Raw genomic sequence first — 27406 nt, forward strand, 5'->3', positions numbered from 1 at the left:
TCACCATCTCCCGGAGTTTGCTCAAATTCATGTCCATTGAGTCAATGATGCCACCCAACCATCTTGCCTGCATGAATATGGGCATCTAAATAGTTGGCTTGTTACTGAGTCCAAGCTTGCTCTGCTTGCCGCAAGATGGACCAAAGAATCCAAGACGAAGTGTTGGGATAAGGAAGGGACTTTATTCAGGAACCGGCTCTCCAAGAAGATGGCAGCCTAGTGTCTCAAAATAACTATCTTGTTGGGGCCTGGTTGCCAGGTTCTCTCATGGATCAGAGATGGTAGTGGTGAGGGAGGTGAGGAAACAAAGTAAAATGACTATTCAATCCTTGCAAAGGTACCCTAGAGTGGCAAGCCTCAGGCAGGGGGATGTGTTAGTTTCACTTCCTTGCTGCTGCTGCTGCTGCTGCTAAGTCACTTCAGTCGTGTCTGACTCTGTGTGACCCCACAGACGGCAGCCCACCAGGCTCCCCCGTCCCTGGGATTCTCCAGGCAAGAACACTGGAGCGGGCTGCCATTTCCTTCTCCAGCACATGAAAGTGAAAGTGAAGTCACTCAGTCGTGTCTGACTCTTAGCGACCCCCACAGACGGCAGCCCACCAGGCTCCCCCATCCCTGGGATTCTCCAGGCAAGAACACTGGAGTGGGTTGCCATTTCCTTCTCCAATGCATGAAAGTGAAAGTGAAAATGAAGTCGCTCAGTCGTGTCCGACTCTTCGAGACCCCATGGACTGCAGCCCACCAGGCTCCTCCGTCCCTGGGATTCTCCAGGCAAGAGGACTGGAGTGGGGTGCCGTTGCTTTCTCCGTTCACTTCCTTACTGTCCTTCAAAGGTGGGCAGTTCGGGCTATCTCCCTGAGGCAGGCCATTATGTTTACCTGCAATAACAAAGGGGCTTCCTTGGTGCCAGTGAAGAATCCGCCTGCAGTGCAGGAGACTTCCTGCAATATAGGAGACCAGGGTTTGATCCCTGGGTTGGGAAGTTCCCCTGGAGAAGGAAATGGCAACCCATTCCAGTATTCTTGCCTGGAAAATCCCATGGACAGAGGAGCCTGGCGGGCTACAGTCCATGGAGTTGCAAAGAATCGGACACGACTGAGCAACTAAACCACCACCACAATAACAAAAGTGGCAAAATGAGGGTTAAAGTTACAGAAGCAGATCCAGCATAAATGCAAAATTAACCCTTCCCAATTATATGCCTAGTCATACCTGTATTTCTGGGAGAGTTGACTTTTTTACCATAAAGATTTTTTATGATGTTGACCATTTTTAAAGTCTTTTATTGAATTTGTTGCAATATTGCTTTTCTTTTCTGTTTTTTTTTTTTTTTTTTTTTTCTTTTTGGCCACGAGGCATGTGGGATCTTAGTTCCCCAACCAGGGATCAAACCTGCGCCTCTTGCAGTGGAAGGTGAAGTCTTAACCACTGGACCTCCAGGGAAGTCACTTTCCTTCTAATCATAACTGTATAACCACCTACAGCTGACAGCTTTTATTGAGATATGATTTACTTGCAGTAAAATGCACAGACTTTAAGTGTACAGTTCAATGACTTTTAAAGTATATTCTGCTTAACCTGTCTTCCTATTAAGAGACAGAACATTTCTGACACCTCATAAAGCCCCTACATGCCGCATTTCTAATCATTCCTTGTGTTCACCTCCCCCTGACCTGACATCCAATATTCTGAGTTCTGTCACCATTAAATTTGTTCTGTCATTTCTAAAGCTTCATATAAATGGGATTTTAAGGTAGGTTCCCTTTTGTGTCTGGCTTTTCTCACTCAATATAACATTTTTGAGATGATCATGTCGTTACATGTATCTGTGGTTCATTCCTATTTGCCGCAGAGAAGGAGCCTCTTGTTTGAATAAACCATGGCTTCTTCATCCGTTCTCATGTGGTAGACATCTGGATTATTTCCGGTTTGGAGAAATAAAGCTTCTTATAATAATGGCGGTTAACAAAGAGTGACTTTGTAACTCATAAACACAGAAACTAGCAGATGTGTGTGTGCCTGACATCCCGCAGAAACACATTCATTGAGAAGCTCCTGGATTAGGGACTTCCCTAGCAGTCCAGTGGTTACGACTTCTGTTGAAGTGAAAAGGAAAGAAAAAGAGGAATGAGTTTTTTTTTTTTCTTTCCCTTTACTGAGAACAAAGAAGATAACTAGAACAATGAGCAAGCCTGACATTCCTAGTCTTTTTCACTTTAACCGCTTCTAACTCTGCATGTCTGTAACTAAGTTTGCTTTTCTGTCCCCTAACTATGCAGGAGCTACACTTCACATCTATTTTCCTTTGACCATATGCTGGTATTTATCCTTACAGCACCCTTCCCCTTGTATAATATATCAGAAAGAAGGCTGAAGAGCCACTGATCGGCCAGAATCAATTACTGGGTTACTGACACCAGCCTATGACTGTCTTTGAAACGATGCAAGAGGAAGAAATCAAGTTCCTAACACCTTTGTTCCTCATCACAGACTCCTGACTGCGAACCCTCTTCTAATATAAGTGCCTAGACTCCTCATGGAGGGGGGAAGAGTTCTTGAGGCATGAGCCTACTGTGTTCCCCTCTCCGACAGCAGAATTAAAACCTCTTTTCTATTTCTTCCAGATTGTATTTCCATATTTTTAAAATTCGGCTTCAGTGACAGAGAAAGCCAAGATTTTGGCCAGCAACACTTCACTTTCGAATGCAGGGTGTGAAGGTTCTATACCTGTTTGGGGAGCTAAGATTCCACATGCCTCTCAGCCAAAAAAACATAAAACAAACATTGTAATGAATTCAATAAAGACAAAAAATGGGGGGGGGGGTCCACATCATAAAGTCTTAAAAAAAAAAAAAGAATTTCCTGGGCTAAAGCTCAGAGGTGGCGAACATACACTAGAAGTTTGCTTTGGTTGGACACCGGAGGTGAGTGAGGAATTTGTAGAAGTTGGTAGGATGAAGCAGAATTCATGCAGTTTAAAAAAGTTGTTATCAGGCTTCCCTGGGGGTTCAGTGGTGAAGATGCCACACACCGTGGAGCAACGAAGCTCATTTGCCACAACTATTGAGCCTGTGTTCTCGAGCCTGGGTTCCTCAAGAAGAGGAGCCGCCCCAGTGAGAAGCCCGAACTGCACCGCTAGGGAGTAGCCCCTGCTTGCTCTAACTAGAGAAAGCCTGCACAGCCACGAAGATCCTGCAAAGCCAAAAATAAAAAGAAATAAACAAAAGTATTTTTAAAAGGTTTTTATCTATCAGTTGCAACCAAACGAAGAAAATAGGCTTGGTTGGAAAATGCACGTCTGCAGTTTGGAGATGAACCACTCCTGATGGGCATTTTACAGCAGAGAACTGTCTTGGGCTCTTAGCTTCCTTAGGTGTAAAATAGAGGCATTAATGCCTACCTAGCCAACCTCCTAGGGCTGTTGTGAGAAGCCAATGGGAGACTGTTGGCTTAAAGCTCTAAGTGCAAGGTGGGTGGTGTCTGTGACAAAGTCACAGTTTTCCCTTGAGAGACTAGAGTGGAACATTGTACACGTCATTTACCTCCCCAAGAAATGAGCACTGTTGCTATTATTTCCATTTTACAGATGAAGAACTTGAAGCCAGGGCAGGTTTACCACCCAGAAGCCACACAGCTATAAATAGCATTTCTGGGATTTGAACCCAGGTAGAGTTGGCTCTAATCTGAGCTGCTACTATTGTGCCATCTGTCCTTCTCAGAAGTTGTCATTATACCTCCTCCTAGCCACCCACGTTACAGAAACTGTCTTCAGCCTTTATTTCCTCGTGGGAGGGTTGCTATATTCAAATTCTTTGGCATGCTATCTAACAGATGTAACAGAAACTGAAAGCTTGCCTAACAGCTAGTGGTCGTCCCAGAGGCTTGCTGTGACACGGCTGAGCCAGCCATATTCTTGGTGTAAACTTTGTAATTGCACAATAATCAAAACCACCAACCCACTGGAACAGATCCCAGGAGCTCCCACCTATGGCTGCCTTTCCCAGGACACACAGCATGGTGTCCAACTGATGCGGGAAATGCCCATGGCATTGAAGGCTAAGAGGTGAGCATCCCCAGGCCCAAGGCCATTTGGTCATTTACTAAATGTCTCTGTCCTCAGCGCCTGGGCAGTTTGCACTTGCTTCTTAACAGACCCCTTCAGCACCTCAGCGGCCACTTCCGTCTGTCTGAGGCCATGAATAGCTGAGCTGGGGAAGGAGCTTGCAAGACCGGCTGTGGACAGGTGGGGCTGGACAGACCGGCTTTTCATTGGCATTTAAAAATCACCAGTTGGAGGGAAGGGGTCAATGAGGAATTTGGAATGAACAGACATACACTACTACATATAAGATAAATAAACAGCAAGAACCTCCTTGCACAGCACAGGGCACTATATTCAATAGCTTGTGATAACCTGTAGTGGAGAAGACTCTGAAAAGTTACACATACATATACGTATGTAACTGAATCGCTTTGCTGTACACTTGAGACATTGTAAATCAACTATACTTCAATTTAAAAAAATTACTAGGGATCAACAGACTAATGCCTGTAAATTGACCTGAAAGTAAAACATGGTCTTTAAGCAAAAGAGTTATGTCTAAAAATTACACTTCCCTAACACTGAGGTTTCAGAGTGTGAGCTGTGGACATCCTAAAGTTAGATGAAACTTCACTCAGCAACTTCTGAAACAATTGAATACACAACTCAAGAACCAGCTGAGAAAACCACCTGCAGCTGCTCTCTTTAGCATTTTCTATAGAACAGTTGACTGGCTTCCCAGGTAACATCGGTGGTAAAGAACTCGCCTGCCAATGCAGGAGACGTAAGGGATGCAAGTTCGATCCCTGGGTTGGGAGGGTCCCCTGGAGGAGGAAATGGCAACCCACTCCAGTGTTAATGTCTGGAGAATCCCATGGACAGAGGAGCTATGGTCCACAGGGTCGCAAAGAGTGGACACAAACTGAAGTGACTTAGCATGCAACTCACAGAGTAGTTAAAAACAGGAGTCATGGATCCAAAGACCACATCACCAGGGATTGGGCGGCTCTCTCTCCAACATTGACTAAAAACAGGAAATTACCAGTTGTACCTAAATGGAACTAATAAAACCAGAACCTCCTATGACTTTACAGCCACTTGGAAAAAGCAGCTAAAACCAAATAACCCATCTGGAGATGCGTTCTGTTGCTAAATGAGGTAAGTTAACCTGGGGAGCCCCAACACATTTCTCAGCTGGAATAGTCATGATTCTGTACAAGAGCCACCACCAGTGAGGGGCTACAACCCTCCACTGCCTGTAGTGTTCACATCTGAGCTGTCCTGGGTGTGTTCTCGGTGGGGTGGCAGGGGCGTGGAGGAGAGAGAGTGCAGAGGCCCCAGAGAAATCCTAAGCCCAGCTCGCAGAGGGCAGAAGGCGGACACAGGCTACAATGTCATCCCAAGTCACTACGATCCCATGTCACTGACTCAATCTCCAGTACCTTCTCTCTCCTTAAAGCAAAGAACCACGTCATCTGAAAACATGGGGACGAATACAGTCTGAGACTTGCTGTTTAAAAAGATTTTTTAACAGGTTCAAAGAAAAAATAGAATTTGTTAACTTATTTTACTAAATTATATGCAAACAAAGTTAATCTGTGAGCCAAGAAAGTGACATGCTGAAAAAAGTTAAATAGTGAAGGGGAGCCGAATAGATCACCCCCAAATAGGCCACTTTGGCATGTGGATTGTATTGAACTGAAGGCAGTCAAGACCAAGCAGACTCAGGGAAGACTTTTACTTTCCCTTAACTGCCTAAAAGACCTTAGATAGGGGGCCTGGTCCAGAAAAAGAGATCCTGCTAGAGACAACATTTTGAGAGTTATGCTTTATTTTTTTTTTTTCCCCAGTGGGTTTTGTCATACATTGATATGAATCAGCCATGGATTTACACGTATTCCCCATCCCGATCCCCCCTCCCACCTCCCTCTCCACCCGATTCCTCTGGGTCTTCCCAGTGCACCAGGCCCGAGCACTTGTCTCATGCATCCCACCTGGGCTGGTGATCTGTTTCACCCTTGATAGTATACATGCTGTTCTTTTGAAACTTCCCACCCTCACCTTCTCCCACAGAGTCCAAAAGTCTGTTCTGTATTTCTGTGTCTCTTTTTCTGTTTTGCATATAGGGTTATCGTTACCATCTTTCTAGATTCCGTATATATGTGTTAGTATGCTGTAATGTTCTTTATCTTTCTGGCTTACTTCACTCTGTATAATGGGCTCCAGTTTCATCCATCTCATTAGGACTGGTTCAAATGAATTCTTTTTAATGGCTGAGTAATATTCCATGGTGTATATGTACCACAGCTTCCTTATCCATTCATCTGCTGATGGGCATCTAGGTTGCTTCCATGTCCTGGCTATTATAAACAGTGCTGCGATGAACATTGGGGTGCACGTGTCTCTTTCAGATTGGGTTTCCTCAGTGTGTATGCCCAGAAGTGGGATTGCTGGGTCATATGGCAGTTCTATTTCCAGTTTTTTAAGAAATCTCCACACTGTTCTCCATAGTGGCTGTACTAGTTTGCATTCCCACTAACAGTGTAAGAGGGTTCCCTTTTCTCCACACCCTCTCCAGCATTTATTGCTTGTAGACTTTTGGATAGCAGCCATCCTGACTGGCATGTAATGGTACCTCATTGTGGTTTTGATTTGCATTTCTCTGATAATGAGTGATGTTGAGCATCTTTTCATGTGTTTGTTAGCCATCTGTATGTCTTCTTTGGAGAAATGTCTGTTTAGTTCTTTGGCCCATTTTTTGATTGGGTCATTTATTTTTCTGGAATTGAGCTGCAGGAGTTGCTTGGATATTTTTGAGATTAATCCTTTGTCTGTTTCTTCACTTGCTATTATTTTCTCCCAATCTGAGGGCTGTCTTTTCACCTTACTTATAGTTTCCTTTGTAGTGCAAAAGCTTTTAAGTTTCATTAGGTCCCATTTGTTTAGTTTTGCTTTTATTTCCAATATTCTGGGAGGTGGGTCATAGAGGATCTTGCTGTGATTTATGTCGGAGAGTGTTTTGCCTATGTTCTCCTCTAGGAGTTTTATAGTTTCTGGTCTTACATTTAGATCTTTAATCCATTTTGAGTTTATTTTTGTGTATGGTGTTAGAAAGTGTTCTAGTTTCATTCTTTTACAAGTGGTTGACCAGTTTTCCCAGCACTACTTGTTAAAGAGGTTGTAGAGACAACATCTTATCTGAACGACCTATCCACATGGAAGGATGAACATCTAACCATCAAATACCAGCTCCTCTTATCTTCTCCTCCCTTTGGAAGACCCAGGCCCGTGGTCCAATTCTTTGTTTTGGCTGCACTGCATGTGGCATCCTAGTTCCCCGACCAGCGATCAAATCCCTGCCCCCTGCCTTGAAAATGCACGGTCTTATCCACTGTACTGCCAGGGAAGTACCCCTACCCAGTGCTTGACCGAGGATGACATATAAGTCCCAGTTGCCCAACTTAACTCTGGGTCTAAAATTTTTATGGGACACCTATATATACAAAATTAAATTTGGTTGTTCTCTTATTAATCTGTCTTATGTCAACTTAATTATTAGGCCAGCCAAAGAACCTAGAATGGAAGAGGGGAAAATTGTCTACCCCTAGAGCATTAAATCGCATTGTCACGTATTAAATTGCACAACTGTCCTTTTCTGCTGGACATCGACTCATGAGTTCAGTTTAAGCCTGTTGTTTATTTAGTCATACAATTAAATTACATTCTTTCTTTTCTTCAAGAGTTGAATAGTTCCAAATGTGGCTTCTCACTCAAAGAATTCATTCTTAACCACTGCCAGAAAAACACTTTATTTCATGCTAATGAATCAGTTTCTCAAATTAGCAGGGAAAAAATCCAGAACTAGTTAACTAAAAGATCTGAGTTGTCATCAAACTGCCTTGGGAAACATGTTAAGTAAGATAACAAAATCATTTTACAGACCAGCCAGGAAGGGAAAGCAGGATATAGAGTCAATGAAAAAGCATGGGCCCTGGGACTGAAAGCACAAATTTTCCTATTTATTAGCTACCTATCCAGGGGAAAATGATGTCTCAAGGCCTCGGGTTCCTCACTGATGAAGCAAAAGTAGTAACCTAAGTCTGCTTCTGAGTTCATTCTTGGGGCCCAATGAATCTTGTAAAATGTTTTGTAAATGCCAGAGGACCATGTGATTGCAAACTACGATTATTTAGCAGTCCAGTCGCTTTGAGGACAACAGCAAAGCCCTTGTGTTTTACTTTCAGCCTTCAGACCACGTAAGGCTGCTGCTGCTGCTGTCGGTCAGTCGTGTCCAGCTCCCCGTGACCCCGCGGACTGCAGCAATCCAGGCTTCCCTGTCCTTCACTGTCTCCCCGAGTTTGCTCAAGTTCATGTCCATTGAGTTGGTGATGCCATCCAACCATCTCACCCACTGCCGCCCCCTTCCCCTTTTGCCTTCAAATGCTGCTGAGGGGACCCCATATCCTCACCCACTCTTCCATCCTAACAGAGTCCCTGAGGGGCTCCATATGATTAATGTGGCTTTAGACCTAGATTGATCTCACAGTATTTCCTTTCTTCACCACAGTGACTCCCCTGGAGCCAGGACAAGAATATCAAAGTCCATCAACAGAAAACAAGGGGACTTTTTGCATACTTGAACCTAGAAACATGTTAAGTAAGATAATAAAATCTCTTTGCATACTCGATTTGGGAAGGAATAAAATTGCCTTCAACAATTTTGCTATGATTCCAGTAGAGGGCGAAAGGGCTGCACTGACTCTCCGATTAGAGTGAAGCCAAGTGAAGTAAAAGTCGCTCAGTGGTGTCTGGCTCTTTGCGATCCCATGCACTATATAGTCCATGGGCTTCTCCAGGCTAGAATACTGGAGTGGGTAGCCGTTCCCTTCTCCAGGGGATCTTCCCCACCCAGGGATCGAACCTGGGTCTCTCACTTTGCAGGTGGATTCTTTACCATCTGAGCCACCAGGGAACGGCAATGTAATTCAAAGGTTAACACCACAAAGAGCCTGTCTTCTTTCTTTCCTTTCTAGTTAGATGATTGGGGCTCAGCGGCAAGCCACCCACTTGTAATGCAGGAGATGAGGTTCGATGATTGGATCAGGAAGATCACCTGGAGGAGGAAGTGGCAACCTACTCCAATATTCTTACCTGGGAAATCCCATGGACAGAGGAGTCTGGTGGGCCACAGTCCTAGGGGTCGCAAAGAGCCAGACTTGACTTAGCAACTGAACAACAGTCGTAGTTTTAATATTTTTGTGGAGAAAAGACATGACTGAAGGCCTTTATGCTTTCAGTTGCACTTCCACACACTTCCAAAATGGGTTTGAACTTTTTTTTTTTTAATTGCAGGAGCCAGCTGGGCTTTTGGAAACTGAATGCTTTCACCCTTGGTGAGCAATGGTCACTAATGGTGGCTGAGCTGGCAGTCACCCTGTTTTCCTTCTTCCTGGATCAGAACCTTGGTTTTGCTCAAGTATCTCCCCATTCCTAGTCCAGAAGAGATCCTGACTAGTCTGAGCCAATCAGAGCATGTTTTAACCTGGTAAAAGCAACTGGTCCAGGAGGGGACTTAAAACCTTTCTTGGTCCGGTCAGACTGAAGTGTAGGGCTTATCTGTTATGATCTGGAAGAAAGCTTTCCCTCCTTCTCTCCCATTGGATATGGATGTGGAATGAAAGTGGAAGCTTGTTGCTTTTGGCAATCATATTGTAACCATGAGTATGATGGCCAAAGGAAAAAGGAGAGGGGAAGGGAAGAACCAGGTTTTTGGTAACATCACTAAATCCAACAACCCTGTCACCTGGACTTGCTGTCTTGCGAGGTGATACATTTCTGTTTAAACCTGCTTGTGTCAGTCTTTTATTTTTTGCCGATATCATGCTTGTATGGATTAATGAACTCCCTTCAGTTTCCCAAGGCCACCCACTAGCTGGGCTGACACAGGGGCCAAGAGTAACTCCTCTGGACTACTCTTCGTTTTAAACTACCTAGAGGTTTTCCCTGGGTCACTCATTGAGGGTGTTGTTGCATATTATTCTTTTCACTGACCCAGTCCTTTAAAGATATTTGTTATTTATTATTAGTCCTAGATGGATCTGTAACTTAGAAGGGTTATCGCTCCCAGTGAGAGACCGCAGTACTGCAAGTCAAAACATGTCCAAGGTCACCCGAGATGTCCACGACTGCGCTGAAAATACCATGCACGTCATAAGTGCTCCATCCGTTTCTAGTTCTACCCTGATAGAGGGGAAAATTCAAGTTAACTAACGTGGCAAGCTGTGGTCATTTTTAAGAACTTGTGTTCATTTATTTTTGGCTGCACGATCTCCGCTGCTGTGGTCAGGCTTTCTCTCTTGGTGAGCGGGGCTCCTCTCTGGCCGGGGTGTGCAGGCTTCTCGTTGTGAGGGCTTCTCTTGTTGCAGAACACGGCTCTAGGGCGTGTGAGCTACAGGAGATGCCTCACACGGGCTCACTTGCTGTGGCTCACGGGCTGAGTTGCCCCGCAGCATGTGAAATCTTCCTGGACCAAAGACTGAACCCGAGTCCCCTGCATTGGCAGGCAGATTCTTAACCACTGGACCATCAGGGACGTCCTATGGTGATTTTAAAAGTTAGACATCTTTAGGGCTGCCTTCCCTTGTTCTCTTTTTCAAAGGGCAGGGGATGATATATGTGTTTTTACATATCGATTTTTCACTGGTAGTTAATTTTCATAGCTTCTGAAAACCGTATTATAAAAGTCTGTCATGGCTTGTGGTAGAAAGATCTTGCCAAAGAAGGAGGTAGTGGTTGCCTCACAGAAAGGAGACCTAGTTATTCAGCAGCCAAAGGACTTTGGCCAAGTGTTTGAGGGCTTGTTCGGAGAATCACCAGATAAATGATCTAAGCATTCATGAAACAGTTATTATTCGGCTATAATTATGAGAAATAAGAGGAGGGCATGGCAACCCACTCCAGTATTCTTGCCTGGAGATTCCCATGAATAGAGGAGCCTGGCAGGCTGTAGTCCATAGCTTTGCACAGAGTTGGACATGGCTGAAGCAACTTAGCATGCGCGCAGGCATGAGAAATAAAGAATCACAAGGAGGGGCGTTCCCTGGTGGGCCAGTGCTTAGGGCTTAGTGCTTTCCCTGCCATGGCCTGGGTTCCATCCCTGGCTGGGGAACTAAGATCCTGCGGGCTGTGCAGAACAGCCAAAAGATAAAGTAAAAAGGGGATGTAATTTTTCAGCTAACAGCATACAAAATCCTGTGCTCAGGGCTGATGTGATTAAAGGATGACTAAAATACAGTAATGACATTTATATAGTCTTAGAGAAAGAAGACTAATACGGTATGTAGGAAAACAAGTAGTCAACCATTTTAGGCAGCAGATAATTAAATGCCTGCTGGGAAAGATAGAAGGCAGAAGGAGAAGAGGGCCACAGAGGGCCAGATGGGAGGATGGCATCACTGATGCAATGGACATGAACTTGGGCAAACTTCAGGAGCTCGTGAGGGACAGGGAGGCCTGGCATGCTGCAGTCCATGGGGTCACGAAGAGTCGGACATGACTTGGTGACTGAACAACAATTAAATGCCAAAGTCAAGAGGTATAGAAGTGCTATCAGTGTACAGAAAAGAAAGGGCTTAGAGTGAGCTACTATGATCAGGGGAGGTTTTTTACAGAGAAGCACTAAATAGGGTGGTTTGGATTTGAATGAACTTGCAAAGTGAGAGAATTGGGGCAGTTACAGTGTTGGGTTTAAAAAGTGGTATCAATACTAGTCAGGAATAATTTTTATGTCAAACACTATTGTTGAAAACTTTCTCCCAAATGTATTAATACATGAGCATCTGAAATAGTTAACAATATTTTAGAATATTTCAAAATTAAACTTAGAAAAAAGGTAAATATACTTATACATTATCTTCCTTAAGAAATAAAAGCATTGGGCATTTAATAGGTTCATTTATTCATTTACTAAATGTTTATGGAGCACCCACGGTGAACCAGCTAAGGTTCCAAGTGATGAGCAAAACAAATATGCCTCACTGATGGTTAAAATCTTAGGGATATCAATAAGATATGTTCAGATCACAGACTTATACTGTAAAAAAAAAAAGTTAACTCCAAGTAACTGAAGCTTCTTATTAATTTAGATTTTCCATCAGAGATGAAAATTTCCGTATAGATGGTGGGTAGTCTACAAATGGGCTTCCCAGGTGTCACTACTGGTAAAGAACCTGTCTGCCAGTGTGGGAGACGCAGGACTGATCCCTCTCTTGGGAAGACCCCCTGGAGGAGGGAATGGTAACCCACTCCAGTATTCCTGCCTGGAGAATCCCAGGGACAGAGGAGCCTGGTGGGCTGCCATCCATAGGGCTGCAGAGAGTTGGACACAACTGAGTGACTTAGCACGCACACAGTCTCCAGATAGCCTGTTGTCGTTGCCATATTAAATAACTTGAATTAAGTAATTTAAGTGTTTTTAGTGGGATTGGTGGTTCAACAGGGAAATGAGAAAGAGAGCTCACGTTACAGATGGGCTTTAAAGGACCCAGGGATCAAGGACTTTGACCTGAATTAGAATAGCAATGCAGAACGGGGTTGGTAACTGAGCTGCTCATCATAAATACCAGCCTCTCCACATGCCTCAGATGAACGGTCCGACTGACGTTTTGTCCCCTCTCTCTTTAGTCTGGATGCTCTGACTGACCTGAAAAGTTTAGCTCTATATTATAAAGCGGGCCAGGAGGAAAGGGACCCAGTAAACCCTACCAAAAGGGGTTTATTGGAATAGAAGCTGCAATTCAAGTCACTGCTGCCTGATACGTAAGATGGAAAGCAAAGTTGGAGAGTTTGGCAGATGGCTGAGTGTTGCTCCAAATTTACTCTGCTTTTTCCCCATAGTGATGGAATTTTAGCTAGACTCAGCTAAAGGTGAGTCAGCTAGAGACTGCATTTCTCAGACTCTTCACAGCTAGGAGCGGCTACGTGGCCAAGTTGTTGCCGGTGGAATGTGAATAAAAGTGATGACTACAGCTCTTGTGTCACTTGTGAAATTGCTTGCCTTTCATTTCTTCTCCCTGCCTCTCTCAGTGGCCTGGACCACAGTCTTAGTGGCCACCCAACTTTGTGCGTCTAAGGACCACGCACGAAGAAAGGGCAACAAGACAAAAAAGACCATCATATGCAGCAGACACCCCCACCAGTCTAGGTTACTTGCCTCTGAATTCTTACTTTTCTATCTTATTTGTTTATCTTCAGATGTCTTGTCAATTCCTTCCCATGTCCATGTCTTGCAGAGGGGCACAGACACTCTGCAATGGAGTCATGTGGTGTTAACTGAAAAAAAAAACACAACATTCATCAAGAGCGCTTACAAGCAGGAAAGTAGCAAAGATCACACGGTTTTCTGAGCTCTCCTGACCCCCGAGCTGTGTTGGGCATGGTGGACAGGGGCCAGATGGCTCCAGGAAAGGCCCCTGCCATCCAGCTCTACCGTGGGAGCTGCCTGGTGAAGGAAGAAGTGGCCCTGTTGGGAAAGCTCCGCACCTGGTCATCAGCCTGTGCTTCCACTGAGCTAACTCAGAGCTGCTGAGCCAGCTCTCTGCAAAGCTACTGAGGAAAGGTAGGAAATGCTCCTGTGAGGCCATCCAGATTCGTTCTCTGTGGTTATGTCCAGGCTCCTGGCTGCTGGAGCTAGTCCGGGGCTCTCCAAGCAAGAAAGAAAGAGACTTTCTAATCTGGGCATCAAAAAGCCATTTAATGTCCCCCTCAGTGCCTTCTTGGCCTGGAGACATTTTTAATATACTCAACCCCAGAGTCACCCCTCTTTGCTACTTTGGTTCTTCGGTAAGTCACTATTGGCTTTGTAGGTGGCTGAGTGGTAAAGGATCCACCTGCTGATGCTGCAGACAGGAGACACGGGTTCAATCCCTGGGTCAAGAAGATCATCTGGATCAGGAAATGCAACCCACTCCAGTATTCTTGCCTGGGAAATCCCATGGACGGAGGAGCCTGGCGGGCTACAGTCCATGGGGGGTCACAAAGAGTCCGAAATGCCTCAGCACAGATGCGCGCGCGCACACACACACACACACATCAATAAGTGTCTAATGATGCTTGGCTTAAATTGACTTCCGGAGACATCACATATTCTGCCTTTCTTTCTGTGTGTTGAACTGTTTCCAACATGTATTTATTGAAAGTGCTTTATTCTGATTTACACAAGAGGATTTAATCATGACTCACATAACCATAAAATGAACACATGTGAAAGAATTTGCTTAACTCATTAATTAGTGAGGGAACATGCTCTAACTGGTTCAAATCAGGATTTGCTTTTCAGAGATTTATAGTCTCTAGTGGACAAGAGGAATAATTTGCATAGCTATGGACAAGAAAGATATGTATTACTATTAGTTTTCTACATGTTAATATCTATCTTTCACAGGGTTGTAAAATAGCATGAAGAAAATCAACACTCCTCCACTGTTGGTGGGAATGTAAATTGTTACAGCCACTATAGAGAACAGTTTGGAGGTTCCTTAAAAAACTGAAAATAGAGCTACCATATGATCCAGCAATCCCATTCCTAGGTGTATATCTGGAGCAAACCATACTTCAAAAAGATACAGGCATCCAAATGTTCACTGAAGCATTTACAATAGCCAAGACATGGAAGCAATCTAAATGTCCATTGACAGATGAATAGATAAACATGTGGTACATATATACAATGGAAAATCACTCAGCCGTAAAAAAGAAAGAAATGATGCCATTTGTAGCAACACAAATGGACCTAGAGATTATCATACGACATGAAGTCAGACAGAGAAAGATAAATATTATGTGATATCACATATAAGTGATATCTAAAAAAAATGATCCAAATGAACTTACACAAAGGAAAATTGACTAAAAATTCTAGCAAACAAACTTACAGTCACCAAAAGCGAAAGGCAAGGTTCAGTTTCAGTTCAGTTCAGTTCAGTCGCTCAGTCGTGTCTGACTCTTTGTGACCCCATGGACTGCAGCATGCCAGGCCTCCCTGTCCATCACCAACTCCCGGAGTTTACTCAAACTCATGTCCATTGAGTTGGTGAAGCCATCCAACCCTCTCATCCTCTGTCTTCCCCTTCTCCTCCTGACTTTGATCTTTCCGAGCATCAGGGTCTTTTCAAATGAGTCAGCTCTTTGCAGCAGGTGGCCAAAGTATTGGAGTTTCAGCTTCAACATCAGTCCTTCCAATGAATATTCAGGACTGATTTCCTTTAGGAAGGACTGGTTGGATATCCTTGCAGTCCAAGGGTCTCAAGAGTCTTCTCCAACACCACAGTTCAAAAGCATCAATTCTTCAGCGCTCAGCTTTCTTTATAGTCCAACTCTCACATCCATACATGACTACTGGAAAAACCATAGCTTTGACTAGACGGACCTTTGTTGGTAAAGAAATGTCTCTGCTTTTTAACACGCTGTCTAGGTTGGTCATAACTTTTCTTCCAAGGAGTAAGCGTCTTTTAATCTCATGGCTGCAATCACCGTCTGCAGTGATTTTGGAGCCCCCAAAAATAAAGTCTGCCACTGTTTCCACTGTTTATTCATCTATTTGCCATGAAGTGATGGGACCAGATGCCATGATCTTAGTTTTCTGAATGTTGAGCTTTAAGCCAACTTTTTCACTCTCCTCTTTCACTTTCATCAAGAGACTCTTTAGTTCTTCCTCACTTTCTGCCAGAAGGGTGGTGTCATCTGCATATCTGAGGTTATTGATATTTTTCCTGGCAATCTTGATTCCAGCTTGTGCTTCATCCAGCCCACCGTTTCTCATGATATACTCTGCATATAAGTTAAATAAGCAGGGTGACAATATATAGCCTTGACATACTCCTTTTCCTATTTGTAACCAGTCTGTTGTTCCATGTCCAGTTTTAACTGTTGCTTCCTGACCTGCATACAGGTTTCTCAAGAGGCAGGTCAGGTGGTCTGGTATTCCCATCTCTTTCAGAATTTTCCAGTTTATTGTGATCCACACAGTCAAAGGCTTTGGCATAGTCAATAAAGCAGAAAGATGTTTTTCTGGAACTCTCTTGCTTTTTCAATGATCCATCAGATGTTGGCAATTTGATCTCTGGTTCCTCTGCCTTTTCTAAAACCAGCTTGAACATCTGGAAGTTCATGGTTCATGTATTACTGAAGCCTGGCTTGGAGAATTTTGAGCATTACTTTGCTAGCGTGTGAGATGAGTTCAGTTGTGTGGTAGCTTGAGCATTCTTTGGCATTGCCTTTCTTAGAGATTGGAATGAAAACTGACCTTCTCCATCCTGTGGCCACTGCTGAGTTTTCCAAATTTGCTGGCATATTGAGTGCAGCACTTTGACACCATCATCTTTTAGGATTTGAAATAGCTCAACTGGAATTCCATCACCTCCACTAGCTTTGTTCGTAGTGAAGTGGGGAGGGATAAATTAGGAGTTTGGGATTAACACATACATACTACTACATATAAAATAGATAATCAATAACGACCTAGTATATAGGATAGAGAACTCTACTCAATACCCTGTAATAATCTATATGGGAAAAGAATATGTAAAGGATTAGATATATGTATGTGTGTGTGCTCAGTCGTGTCTGACTCTGCAACCCCATGGACTGTAGCCAGGCTACATGGAGTGGGGGCAGGGAGCTGTCCAAATCCAGCCCTCAGCTGAAGCAAACAATAATGGCTAAAAGCTTAAAATAGACCCAGGGAGGAGCTCATTTTCGGGGCATAAGAAGCAATTCAGCACCTCAGGCAGTTCTGGATTTGGAAATTGTTCTGGTTCCTCCTTACTTCCTTCTATTCATTGGACCAGAAATTCATACAGACCTTTACGAAGGAATTCACCAGGTCTGACGATGAACTTATTTAGACCAGCCAAAATAATTGGCAGCCAGGGACACAGGACTTCAACCTCCCCGCAGAAAATCCCTGACATCTGACGTAGGAGGATTTATAGGTTTAGTGGAAATTGCTTTCTCCTGCTCTCCAGATTACAGACCGTGGGTTGATTTTTTTTTTCCGTGAATAAACATCTTTCTAATAATGAACGGACCGATAATGTCTTAAGAGAGAAAAAGAACATCCTTTGCCTTTTCCTTTTTTTTTTTCGTTGTTTCTTCAGAGAACTGTTTGGATTTGGAAACCCGTATTGGCCGCCCAGAATATGAAAGTTGGCGTTTTCTTTTTGTGGTGGGCCTGGGTTTTGCCTACTGAAAGCAGAGTGCTCTGGCGGAAAAGAGACACACAGGAGATGTCGAAAAAAGGCAGGTGAGCGGACACTTCAGCTCCGAGGACTTAGGGGGAGATGGTGTGTTCAGCGAGCGTCTGGCTTCACTGTGGAATCGTTTCCAGTATGTGGTGTTTCCTGCGGATGCTTGCTCCTTTTCCCTTTGTCCTCCTGCTTTCCTCCCCTCCTCCTTTTACGACGTTAGAATTGTGTTTTCTTTTTAAATGATGCTTAGATCTGATACAGTGCTATCATTGCATATTCTTCAATCTCTTAGGAATTGTCCTGGGTGAAAGATTCTGGGGAAAAAAAAAAAAGCATATATGCACGTTAAAAATAATAAGGGCAATTATTTGATGTTTGCATCCTAGGTTGGAGCAAATCTGGGAATTCTCAAATGACTGATGGGACCTCTAATTAGTGAGAATGATTCTGTGAGTTCTAATTATTTCTGCTAGATGTGTAGGTCCCTTTTACAATCTTTTAAAAGAGAACAAAACAGCTTTCTTCAAGCTATATGGCCTGGAGGGTGGTTAGATTGTTCTCACTGGTCCACAGGGGTGGACCAGCCTAAGGACCAGCTGCTGATGGTTGCCAGCAAGGTACGTGCCCCCTGGCTATGCCAGGCCCCGGAAGGAGCTCAGACAGAAACAGGCCGATCCTTCAGCAACAGCTTCACCAGGGTGGGTCTGACAGCGCTGGTGATGGAAGGGCACGCATGCACACCTGCTTGCCTGATACGCATCAATAAAATAGGATATTTGGAGACCCCGCTCCCCACTCCCAAACCAGCCCTCTCTTTACTGATGAAGAGATGGAGGCAGGAAGGACATTCTTGATTCTTGGTTCTTTATCAGCCTGAGTTCAAATTGAGCTTTAGCTTTCTTCATCTCCGAGTGTACGATGGACAGAGGTCAGGAGTATCAGTTAACATGGGACTTTCTTGGTGGTCCAGTGGCTAAGCCTTCTTCCCTCTGCCCAGGGGTGTGGGCTCAACCCCCGGCCAGAGCACGAAGATCCCATGTGCCGCGAGGTGCAGCCAAAACCTTTTTTAAAAAAAGCAAAATCAATGAAAATGAAAGGAAATCCAGCTTCTTGGCATCTGGGGCTCTTGGGAGGGCTGGGTGTCTGACTCCTCAGTGACCCACTCTGTGTTTGAGAGAGCCCTTCACACCTGGGCTTCTGAACAGCCAGCTCTGGCTCACGGCCCTTGTTTCAGGAAGTTTTCGCAACATAGCAAAGTTAAGGAGCTGAAATGTCCATTGATCGTGGTGAGCCCAGGACAGACAGGGACGGCTGTGAACAAGACACATGTCCTATCAGCATCCGAGTCAGAAGCTGCTGGGCAAACAGTGGAATTTGTGGAGCGGGGCCGCCATAGAGACAATCTGAACCAACTGTGCTCTCGAGGATTACAGATGACAGCAACAAATCCTATTGGTTGTCACCAAAAACTTCTCAGCCTCTCTCCCAAGCCAGAGTTAGAGGGGTGACTTATTAGGAAGACCAGTGTCTCACTAGTGGTAAAGAGTCTGCCTGCCAATGCCGGAGATGCAAGGACTCAGGGTGGATCCCTGGGTCAGGAAGATCCCTCGGAGAAGGAAATGGCGATCCACTCCTGTATTCTTGCCTGGAAAATCCCATGGACAGAGGAGTCTGGTGGGCTACAGTCCATGGGGTCACACAGAGTTAGACATGACTAATCTCACACACACACACAGTGACAAAGTGAGTCCTGAAAGTGAGATAAATGTTCTTTTAAAAATTACTTAAAGGAACTTTTATTTTTATTAGGAAAGACACATTATTTTAAAAACCATAGGAAATAATTTTTTTTCAATGCACAAAAATCACCCATAATCCCCAAAACCTAGAAATAACTTTGTTAACATTTTTGTGTATTTTCTTCTGTTTTTTTTTTATAAGCATGTACTGAATATTAACTAGTCTGGGATCTTCCTATGCATATAGTTTTGTAACCTTATTGTATTTAATGTGATTTTATCTGCATATTTTCTTATTTGAAGTATATAGTGTTATCATTTGAATGAACACACTATAAAGCACGATAATAATTATAACCACTTAAGTATCTTCCTCTGCTTACAGTATTTAATTGCTTTCTCTTTGTTATTATAAATATGCTGTCTGGATATCTTTGCATATAAGGTCATTGCTTATGTGTATGATTACTTAATTAGGATAGACTCCTGGAAGTACATTAGATCAAATGGCATAAAAACATTTAAAGTTCCAGTATAATCGGCAGAATCGCTTTCCAAAATGGTGAACTCAACCAGGTGTTTTGTTTTTATGTAGCCTAAATTTTTCAAGGGCTCACTTAATTTTAGCCAGACTCTAAACTGATAAACTGCTGGTAATTTGTAGCCAGGCTGCTTTTCACGGTTCGTACTAATAACGTAAGAAGCAAGGTGAACACAGGCACACGGTGAGGGTGAGGCTAGTGAGGCGCCAGTGATGCAAAATTTAAAGAGACCCTCAGGAATTCCCTGGCGGTCCAATGGTTACCACCCCTTCCACTGCCAAGGGTGCAGGTTCGATCCCTGATCAGGGAACTAAGATTCCACAAGCTGCAGAACAGGACTGAAAAACAAATGGCTGACCGAATGAATGAATAGGGCCTTGCACGACCCAAGGGTAGGGGCCTTCTTACATTTTGTTCCTCACCTGGGGCTTACTCTAGTCTCTGCCCTGGCAAATAATTTCTGTGTTTTTCTCAGCACCTTCTCGGGAGATATATCGAGGTGGAACCCACCTTCATGAAACGTGCAGGATAAAGATCAGAGTGCCAGGGCATGGAGCAGTGTTTCTAGAATGTATCAATACTTATGGTCTCTCCCTCCCCCTTGGAAGAATGAAAATCTAGCCTGTCTACACTGCAGGCCCCTGGACTAATTCTGGCTCAAGCTCTGGAAGCACAAGCTGACCCCATCAGAAGCAAAGTATCATTAGCATTCTTGCTTGTAACGCTATAGAACTCAAGTTTAAACTGCAGGACAGAGAGGATCTGAGAGTTTCAGCTGATTTCCACTTTGGGGAGATGACACTGTGGCAGGTGGCAGGGGAATGCAGAAGGAGTTGCAAGGCAGACACACACAAAAGTCATCCAGAGTCCCTGCTTTAGACCAGATGAGAGACGGTGAGAGCTGGAGATAGGGCAATATTCGTGGGATGAAATGAACAGGGGTGGGGGAAGATGGATGAGAACTGTAAGGAGGCAGGATTGTCAGGATTAGACTGGTGGGAGTCTAGCAGGTATCTGGAAGGTGTAACTGGGTCGAGGGGAGTGCCTGGGAAGGGAGAGCAGGAGGAGAAGCAGGTTTGTGGGCAAAGAAGTTGAGATCCGTATGAGCATGTGGACCCGGGTGTGCTCACAAGCTACTAGGAGATGGTTGTCCAGGTGACAGGAAGGCCTAGGTCTGTGGCTCAAAAGAGAATTAGGGTCTGGAGATGCAGCTGTCAAGAGAAATCCTCAGTGTTGAGGGATGAAGTGGCCCAAAGGCAGCATGAGATAAGAGCAGGACAAAGGAGAGAGTTAGGGGGATGAGCAACACTGAAGGATGGATGGATGAAGAGGACTCAGTGGGGACCTCCCTGGTGGTCCAGTGGTTAGGAATTCACCTTGCAATGCAGGGGACGTGCGTTCAATCTCTGGTCGAGGAACTAAGATCCCACATGCTGCAGGGCAACTGAGCTCACTCGCCATGAGGGAAGATCCCACATGACGAAGCTAGAGGACTGTGGGAAGGAAGCTGGAAATGGGTGATCAGAGAAACAGGTGTAGAATTGGAATGAAGAGGTGTCAAAGAGGCTAAGGGACCATCTATGGGACAGTTGTCAGATGCTTGTTTCAGAGCAGGCACCGTCCTGGGCAGTGGGTACCTCATCAGTGACCGAGTCACGTACAGACTCTCCCCGTAAGAGGCTTACGGGCCAGACAGGTGTTCAGTTGAGGTGCCAAAGGTTTCCAGAAGGAGGGAGCGATCCATAGGGTCAGATCCCACTAGGGTCAAAATAAGTCAGGTAGAGGGCCAAGATACAAGCTCCACTTACAGGGTGAAGAGCCGTTAACAGTCTCAGCGGGAGGAGATGGGCGATAGTGTGTTGACGAGAGGAGAAGATGGAGTGAATATGGTTCACTTTTACAAGAAGCCTGGCTGTGAACTGGACCAGTGAGACTAGGAGAAGGTGAGAGGGACAGACAGGTGACGGGAGCTTGTGCTCGGTGGGAGCTTGCAGCGGGTTCAGGCGATGAAGGGCAGAGGCCAGGAGGGAGGAGGTTGTTGGCTGTCAGATCCTGTCCTGAGAAAGCGCAAACCTCTGGGTTTCGGGTGGGGTCTCTCTGATCACCCTACATCTCTTTCATTAGATTTTTATTTTAAAATATTTCTTCTTAATTTGGCTGTGCTGGGTCTTGGTTGAGGCTGGCAGGACCTGGTTCCCTGAGCAGGAATTGAACCTGGGCCCCTGCCTGGGGAGTGTGGATTCTTCACTGCTGGACCACCAGGGAAGTCCTGTGACTTTTTCTTTCAAGTTAGCAGTGTTCTGCCTTCATTGCATCCCTTCATTCTCCAGAGAGCTTGCTAGAACTTTGTCTTCACGTTGTGCTTCTTGCTCTTGTCTAGTTGCAAAGCGCCGCTCATCCTGATAGTTTCCTGAGCCTTCACTGGGCTGATCCAGGGCTCACCACACCCATCTCTTCCTTCTTCCTCTGGCTCATTTATTTCCCTCCTCCAACATTTAGCATAGATGTCACCTTTTTTCGAGGACCTTCCTTGGCCCTCCCCCACCCCTGCATCTCAAGTCTCAGAAGACTTTTTCCCAATCTTCCATGGCCCCCAGCTATCCTATCTCAGACAACTAATCATTCAGCGTTACCAACCTATGAGCCCCCTGAGAGCCGTCTGCCTAGGTTGCCATAACAAAACACCACAAGTTGGGTGGCTTAAACAACAGACATTCATTTTCTCAAGTCCTGGAGGCTAGAAGGAGAACAGGAAGTTATACTCATGGATATAAAATTCAGGCTGAATCATATGAAAATGTTTTCATATGTCAAAACCAGTGCAATGTTCATGCTAACATTTCCTTCCCAGAAACCAAATTTGCCACCATCTTGCCCTTGCTTCACTATCTTGTCCCCCTGGGAAGGCCATAGCTGGCCAAGTCTGTGTGTTGAGGATCCATCAGGTTGGTGGGAACCTGGGTCCATCGTGGTGGCAAGAAGGCTGGATCAGAAAACTCTGAGACAGCACGGACACCCCACCCACGCCAGACACAGCCTTCCAGTTCCAGGCAACTCAGGTCTCCCAAGGTGTGCAGACCTTAGGCATCAAGGGGTACTCACTGTCTCGATTAGCCAGGGTTCTCCCAAGAAACAGAACCAATAGGATGTGCGTAACATGTATATAGGAGAAGGCAATGGCACCCGACTCCAGTACTCTTGCCTGGACAATCCCATGGACAGAGGAGCCTGGTAGGCTGCAGTCCATGAGGTTGCTAAGAGTCAGACACTACTGAGTGACTTCACTTTCACTTTTCACTTTCTTGTACTGGAGAAGGAAATGGCAGCCCACTCCAGTATTCTTGCCTGGGAAGTCCCATGGACAGAGGAGCCTGGTGGGCTATAGTCCATGTGGTCCCCAAAGAGTCAGACACAACTTAGATACTAAACAACAACAATGTATGTATGTGTATCTGTTTACCTATCTATCTCTCTGTGGTATTACACACACACACACATATATATAGTGCAATATTTATTATAATATATATACCTATATATGTATATATATGGGGCTTCCCTGGTGGCTCAGAAGGTAAAAATTCTGCCTGCAATGCAGGAGACCTGGATTCAATCCCTGGGTTGGGAAGACCCCCTGGAGGAGGGCATGGCAACCCACTCCAGTATTCTTGCCTGAAGAATCACCATGAACAGAAGAGCCTGGCGGGCTATAGTCCATGGGGTCGTAAAGAATTGGACCCAACTGAGTGACTAAGCGCATACGTACACACACACACACAGACACACACACACACAGACACACACACACACACACATGACAGGAGCTGGGGTGGGAGGGGGATTTATTTAAAGAATTGGCTCATGTGATTGTGTGGGCAACCAAGTCTGAAATTTACATGGCAGGCAGGCAGGCAGGGGGAAATTCCAGCAGGAGTTGATGATGTTAAGCCGAAGGCAGTCTGCAGTCCAAATTCCCTCTTCCTTAGAGCACCTCAGTCTTTTTTTTCCCCCAAGGTCTTCAACTGATTGGATGGGACCTACCCACATTATGAAGGGTAATCTGCTTTATCTAAAGGCTACTGATTTAAATGTTATTCACATCTTTAGAACACCTTCACAGCAACATCTAGTCTGGTATTTAAACCAAAAACTGGTACCAGAGTCTAGCCAAGTTGACACCTAACTTACCTATCACACATTCTTAGAGGTAGTGGTTTGAAAAGGAGATCATCAGTTACCTAAAAATCCATTTAGTGAGGAATCCAAGGAAATTTATACCTGAGGGATTTATACACAATCCTTACTCATTATGTGGAAGAATGCACAGTCTCTCCTTGCAGTTCAAGAAATGCAGAGTAAATAACAAGATAGCAGAGATAAATAAAATTTAAAAATTAAATGCACACACACATACTCACACGACCCCCAGGCCGACGAGTCTGTGGGGAACACAAGACCATCTCTGCGGGGCTCTGACAGCAGACTGACCATGTCCACGTTGCCATCTGCTAGCAGGACTAGAGCTATAACGTTGTTGTTCAGTCGCTGAGTTGTGTTCAACTCTTTCTGACCCTATGGACTTCAGCATGCCAGGCTTGAAGATGAAAGAATGAACAAAGTGAAGTATAACTTATCGAATGCTCTGCTATTAGTTAAATGAGCCTTCTGGCAGAACCTTGCTCCTAACAGGCCCCCAGGCCCGATGATGTTTTGAGAAAACATCATCCATAGACAAACTGACTGGGAAGTACAGCAAGGAAATATCAAGAAGAAGGACCGTGGGCCAGAATTTTTCATAATCTCCAAGAATATAGAATAAAAATGCATGTTCAAAAAACATACACCCTCCATTCAGTCCAAGAAGCTGTCTCAAATGTCATCCTGCATTATCACAACTTCAATTCAGTCAGTCACTCAGTCGTGTCTGACTCTTTCCGACCCCATGAACCGCAGCACGCCAGGCCTCCCTGTCCATCACCAACTCCTGGAGTTTACCCAAACCCATGTCCATTGAGTCGGTGATGCCATCCAGCCATCTCATCCTCCGTCGTCCCCTTCTCCTCCTGCCCCCAATCCCTCCCAGCATCAGGGTCTTTTCCAATGAGTCAACTCTTCGCATGAGGTGGCCAAAGTATTGGAGTTTCAGTTTCAGCATCAGTCCTTCCAATGAACACCCAGGACTCATCTCCTTTAGGATGGACTGGTTGGATCTCCTTGTAGTCCAAGGGACTCTCAAGGGTCTTCCCCAATGCCACAGTTCAAAAACATCAATTCTTCTGTGCTCAGCTTTCTTTATAGTCCAACTCTCACATCCATACATGACCACTGGAAAAACCATAGCCTGGACTAGATGGACCTTTGTTGGTAAAGTAATGTCTCTGCTTTTTAATATTCTGTCTAGGTTGGTCATAACTTTCCTTCAAAGGAGTAAGCGTCTTTTAATCTCATGGCTGCAATCACCATCTGCAGTGATTTGGGAGCCCCCAAAAATAAAGTCTGCCACTGTTTCTACTGTTTCCCCATCTATTTCCCATGAAGTGATGGGACTGGATGCCATGATCTTAGTTTTCTGAATGTTGAGCTTTAAGCCAGCTTTTTCACTCTCCTCTTTCACTTTCATCAAGAGGCTCTTTAGTTCTTCTTCACTTTCTGCCAGAAGGGTGGTGTCATCTGCATATCTGAGGTTATTGATATTTCTCCCGGCAATCTTGATTCCAGCTTGTGCTTCATCCAGCCCAGCGTTTCTCATGATGTACTCTGCATATAAGTTAAATAAGCAGGGTGACAATATACAGTCTTGACATACTCCTTTTCCTATTTGGAACCAGTCTGCTGTTCCATGTCCAGCTCTAACTGTTGCTTCCTGACCTGCATACAGGTTTCTCAAGAGGCAGGTCAGGTGGTCTGGTATTACCATCTCTTTCAGAATACAGTTTATTGTGATCCACACAGTCAAAGGCTTTGGTATAGTCAATAAAGCAGAAATAGATGTTTTTCTGGAACTCTCTTGCTTTTTCGATGATCCAGTGGATGTTGGCACTTTGATCTCTTGTTCCTCTGGCTTTTCTAAAACCAGCTTGAACATCTGGAATTTCATGGTTCATGTATTACTGAAGCCTGGCTTGGAGAATTTTGAGCATTACTTTACTATCGTGTGAGATGAATGCAATTGTGTGGTAGTCTGAGCATTTTTTGTCCTTGCCTTTTTTTGGGATTGGAATGAAAACTGACCTTTTCCAGTCCTGTGGCTACTGCTGAGTTTTCCAAATTTGCTGGTATATTGAGTGCAACACTTTGACAGCATCATCTTTTAGGATTTGAAATAGCTCAATTGGAATTCCATCACCTCCACTAGCTTTGTTCTTAGTGATGCTTCCTAATGCCCACTTGACTTCACATTCCAGGGTGTCTGGCTCTAGGTGAGTGATCACACCATTGCAATTATCTGGGTCGTGAAGATCTTTTTTGTATAGTTCTTCTGTGTATTCTTACCACCTCTTCTTAATATCTTCTGCTTCTGTTAGGTCCCTAGCATTTCTGTCCTTTATTGAGCCCATCTTTGCATGAAAATTTCCCTTGGTATCTCTAATTTTCTTGAAGAGATCTCTAGTCTTTCCCATTCTATTGTTTTCTTCTATTTCTTTGCATTGATCCCTGAAGAAGGCTTTCTCATCTCTCCTTGCTATTCTTTGGAACTCTACTTTCAAATGGGTATAAATTTCCTTTCCTCCTTTGCTTTTCACTTTCCTTTTTTTCACAGCTATTTGTAAGGCCTCCTCAGACAGCCAAGTATCCAACTTGGAACATGTCAATTCCTTCTTAATAAGTTCCTAGGGACTCAATCAGTAAATGCACTCATTTTTTTTCCCGACCAGGACTGAACCCACTTCCCCTGCATTGGAAGCTTGGAATTTAAACCACTGGACTGACATGGAAGTCCCAGTACATGCCCTGTTTAATCAGTGAGTGGGCACCAGTTGTGTGCAAGGTCCATGCTGGCTCTTCTGTGAGGGGAAAGGTAAGCTTGGACCTTGCACATTGAACCCAAATTCCAGACAATGGGAGCCAGATCTCCCAGTGAGATACAGTGGCCAAACTTGCCTCCCATCCTTAGAGCCAGAGCCTCTGAGTGTGACTCCTGGCTCCTTCAGTTTCACAAGTTATTCAAACCGTCTGTGTCTTAGCTTCCTTGTGCATAAAATGGGCACAACGGCAACACCTACGTCACAGGATTGTTATAAGGACTAACCCAGTTAATACATGTGATCTAGTTAGCCTGGTAACCGGCAGAGAGTCAGTACTCAGGCGGTGTTAGCTGCCCTTTTATTGGCTGCATGTTACACTTCATTTCAAGGCTAATACTCATCCCTCAGCTGGTAAAATGATGCTGGTGACATGAGAAGTATTTTAAGATCTACTGTAACTTGAGTTAAAAGCAAGTTACAGCGTCTTTCCCTCTCTCAGGGTTGTAAGGATATATTCAGGATGGTACAGATTACTTCTTAGTGGTTTTCATCCTTTGCTTTAGGCTTCAATCTATTTTCTAAAAAAATGTTAACATAGGAATGTGAAGAGAAAATAGTTATTTTAAAATATTAAATAGCAACAATTTTAGAAAGATTTTACAGGAGTTCCCCGGTGGTCCAGTGATTGGGACCTGGTGCTTTCACTGCCATGGCCGGGGTGCCGTCCCTGGTCGGGAACTAGGATCCCACAAGTTGCATGGTGTGGCAAAAAAAAGAATAAGGTTTTACGTGTCCTAATTATCAGGTTTTTTGCTAAGCTAGAATCTCAGCTTCTTGACGGCAGAGGCAGCGACGTCTCAGAACGCGGCAGCGC

The 27406-nt window shown here is 44.5% G+C and overlaps 1 protein-coding gene across 3 annotated transcripts in view; it reads left to right on the forward strand.

The window, feature by feature from the left end:
* Positions 1 to 3866: 3866 nt before the first annotated feature.
* GABRR1 (gamma-aminobutyric acid type A receptor subunit rho1) overlaps positions 3867 to 27406 on the forward strand; it is a 49049-nt gene continuing 25509 nt past the window's right edge. For 2 of the 3 annotated variants that reach the window (XM_061131427.1, XM_061131429.1), the window contains exon 1: positions 3867 to 4063. In XM_061131427.1, the coding sequence (XP_060987410.1) occupies positions 4029 to 4063 (35 nt within the window). In that variant the 5' untranslated portion in view covers positions 3867 to 4028. Of the gene's footprint in view, positions 4064 to 5136; positions 5201 to 27406 lie in introns of all 3 variants that reach the window. The other variant, XM_061131428.1, reaches the window with a different exon arrangement.

Source organism: Dama dama, chromosome 28 (genome assembly GCF_033118175.1).
Source record: "Dama dama isolate Ldn47 chromosome 28, ASM3311817v1, whole genome shotgun sequence".
NCBI classification, from domain to species: Eukaryota; Metazoa; Chordata; class Mammalia; order Artiodactyla; family Cervidae; genus Dama; species Dama dama.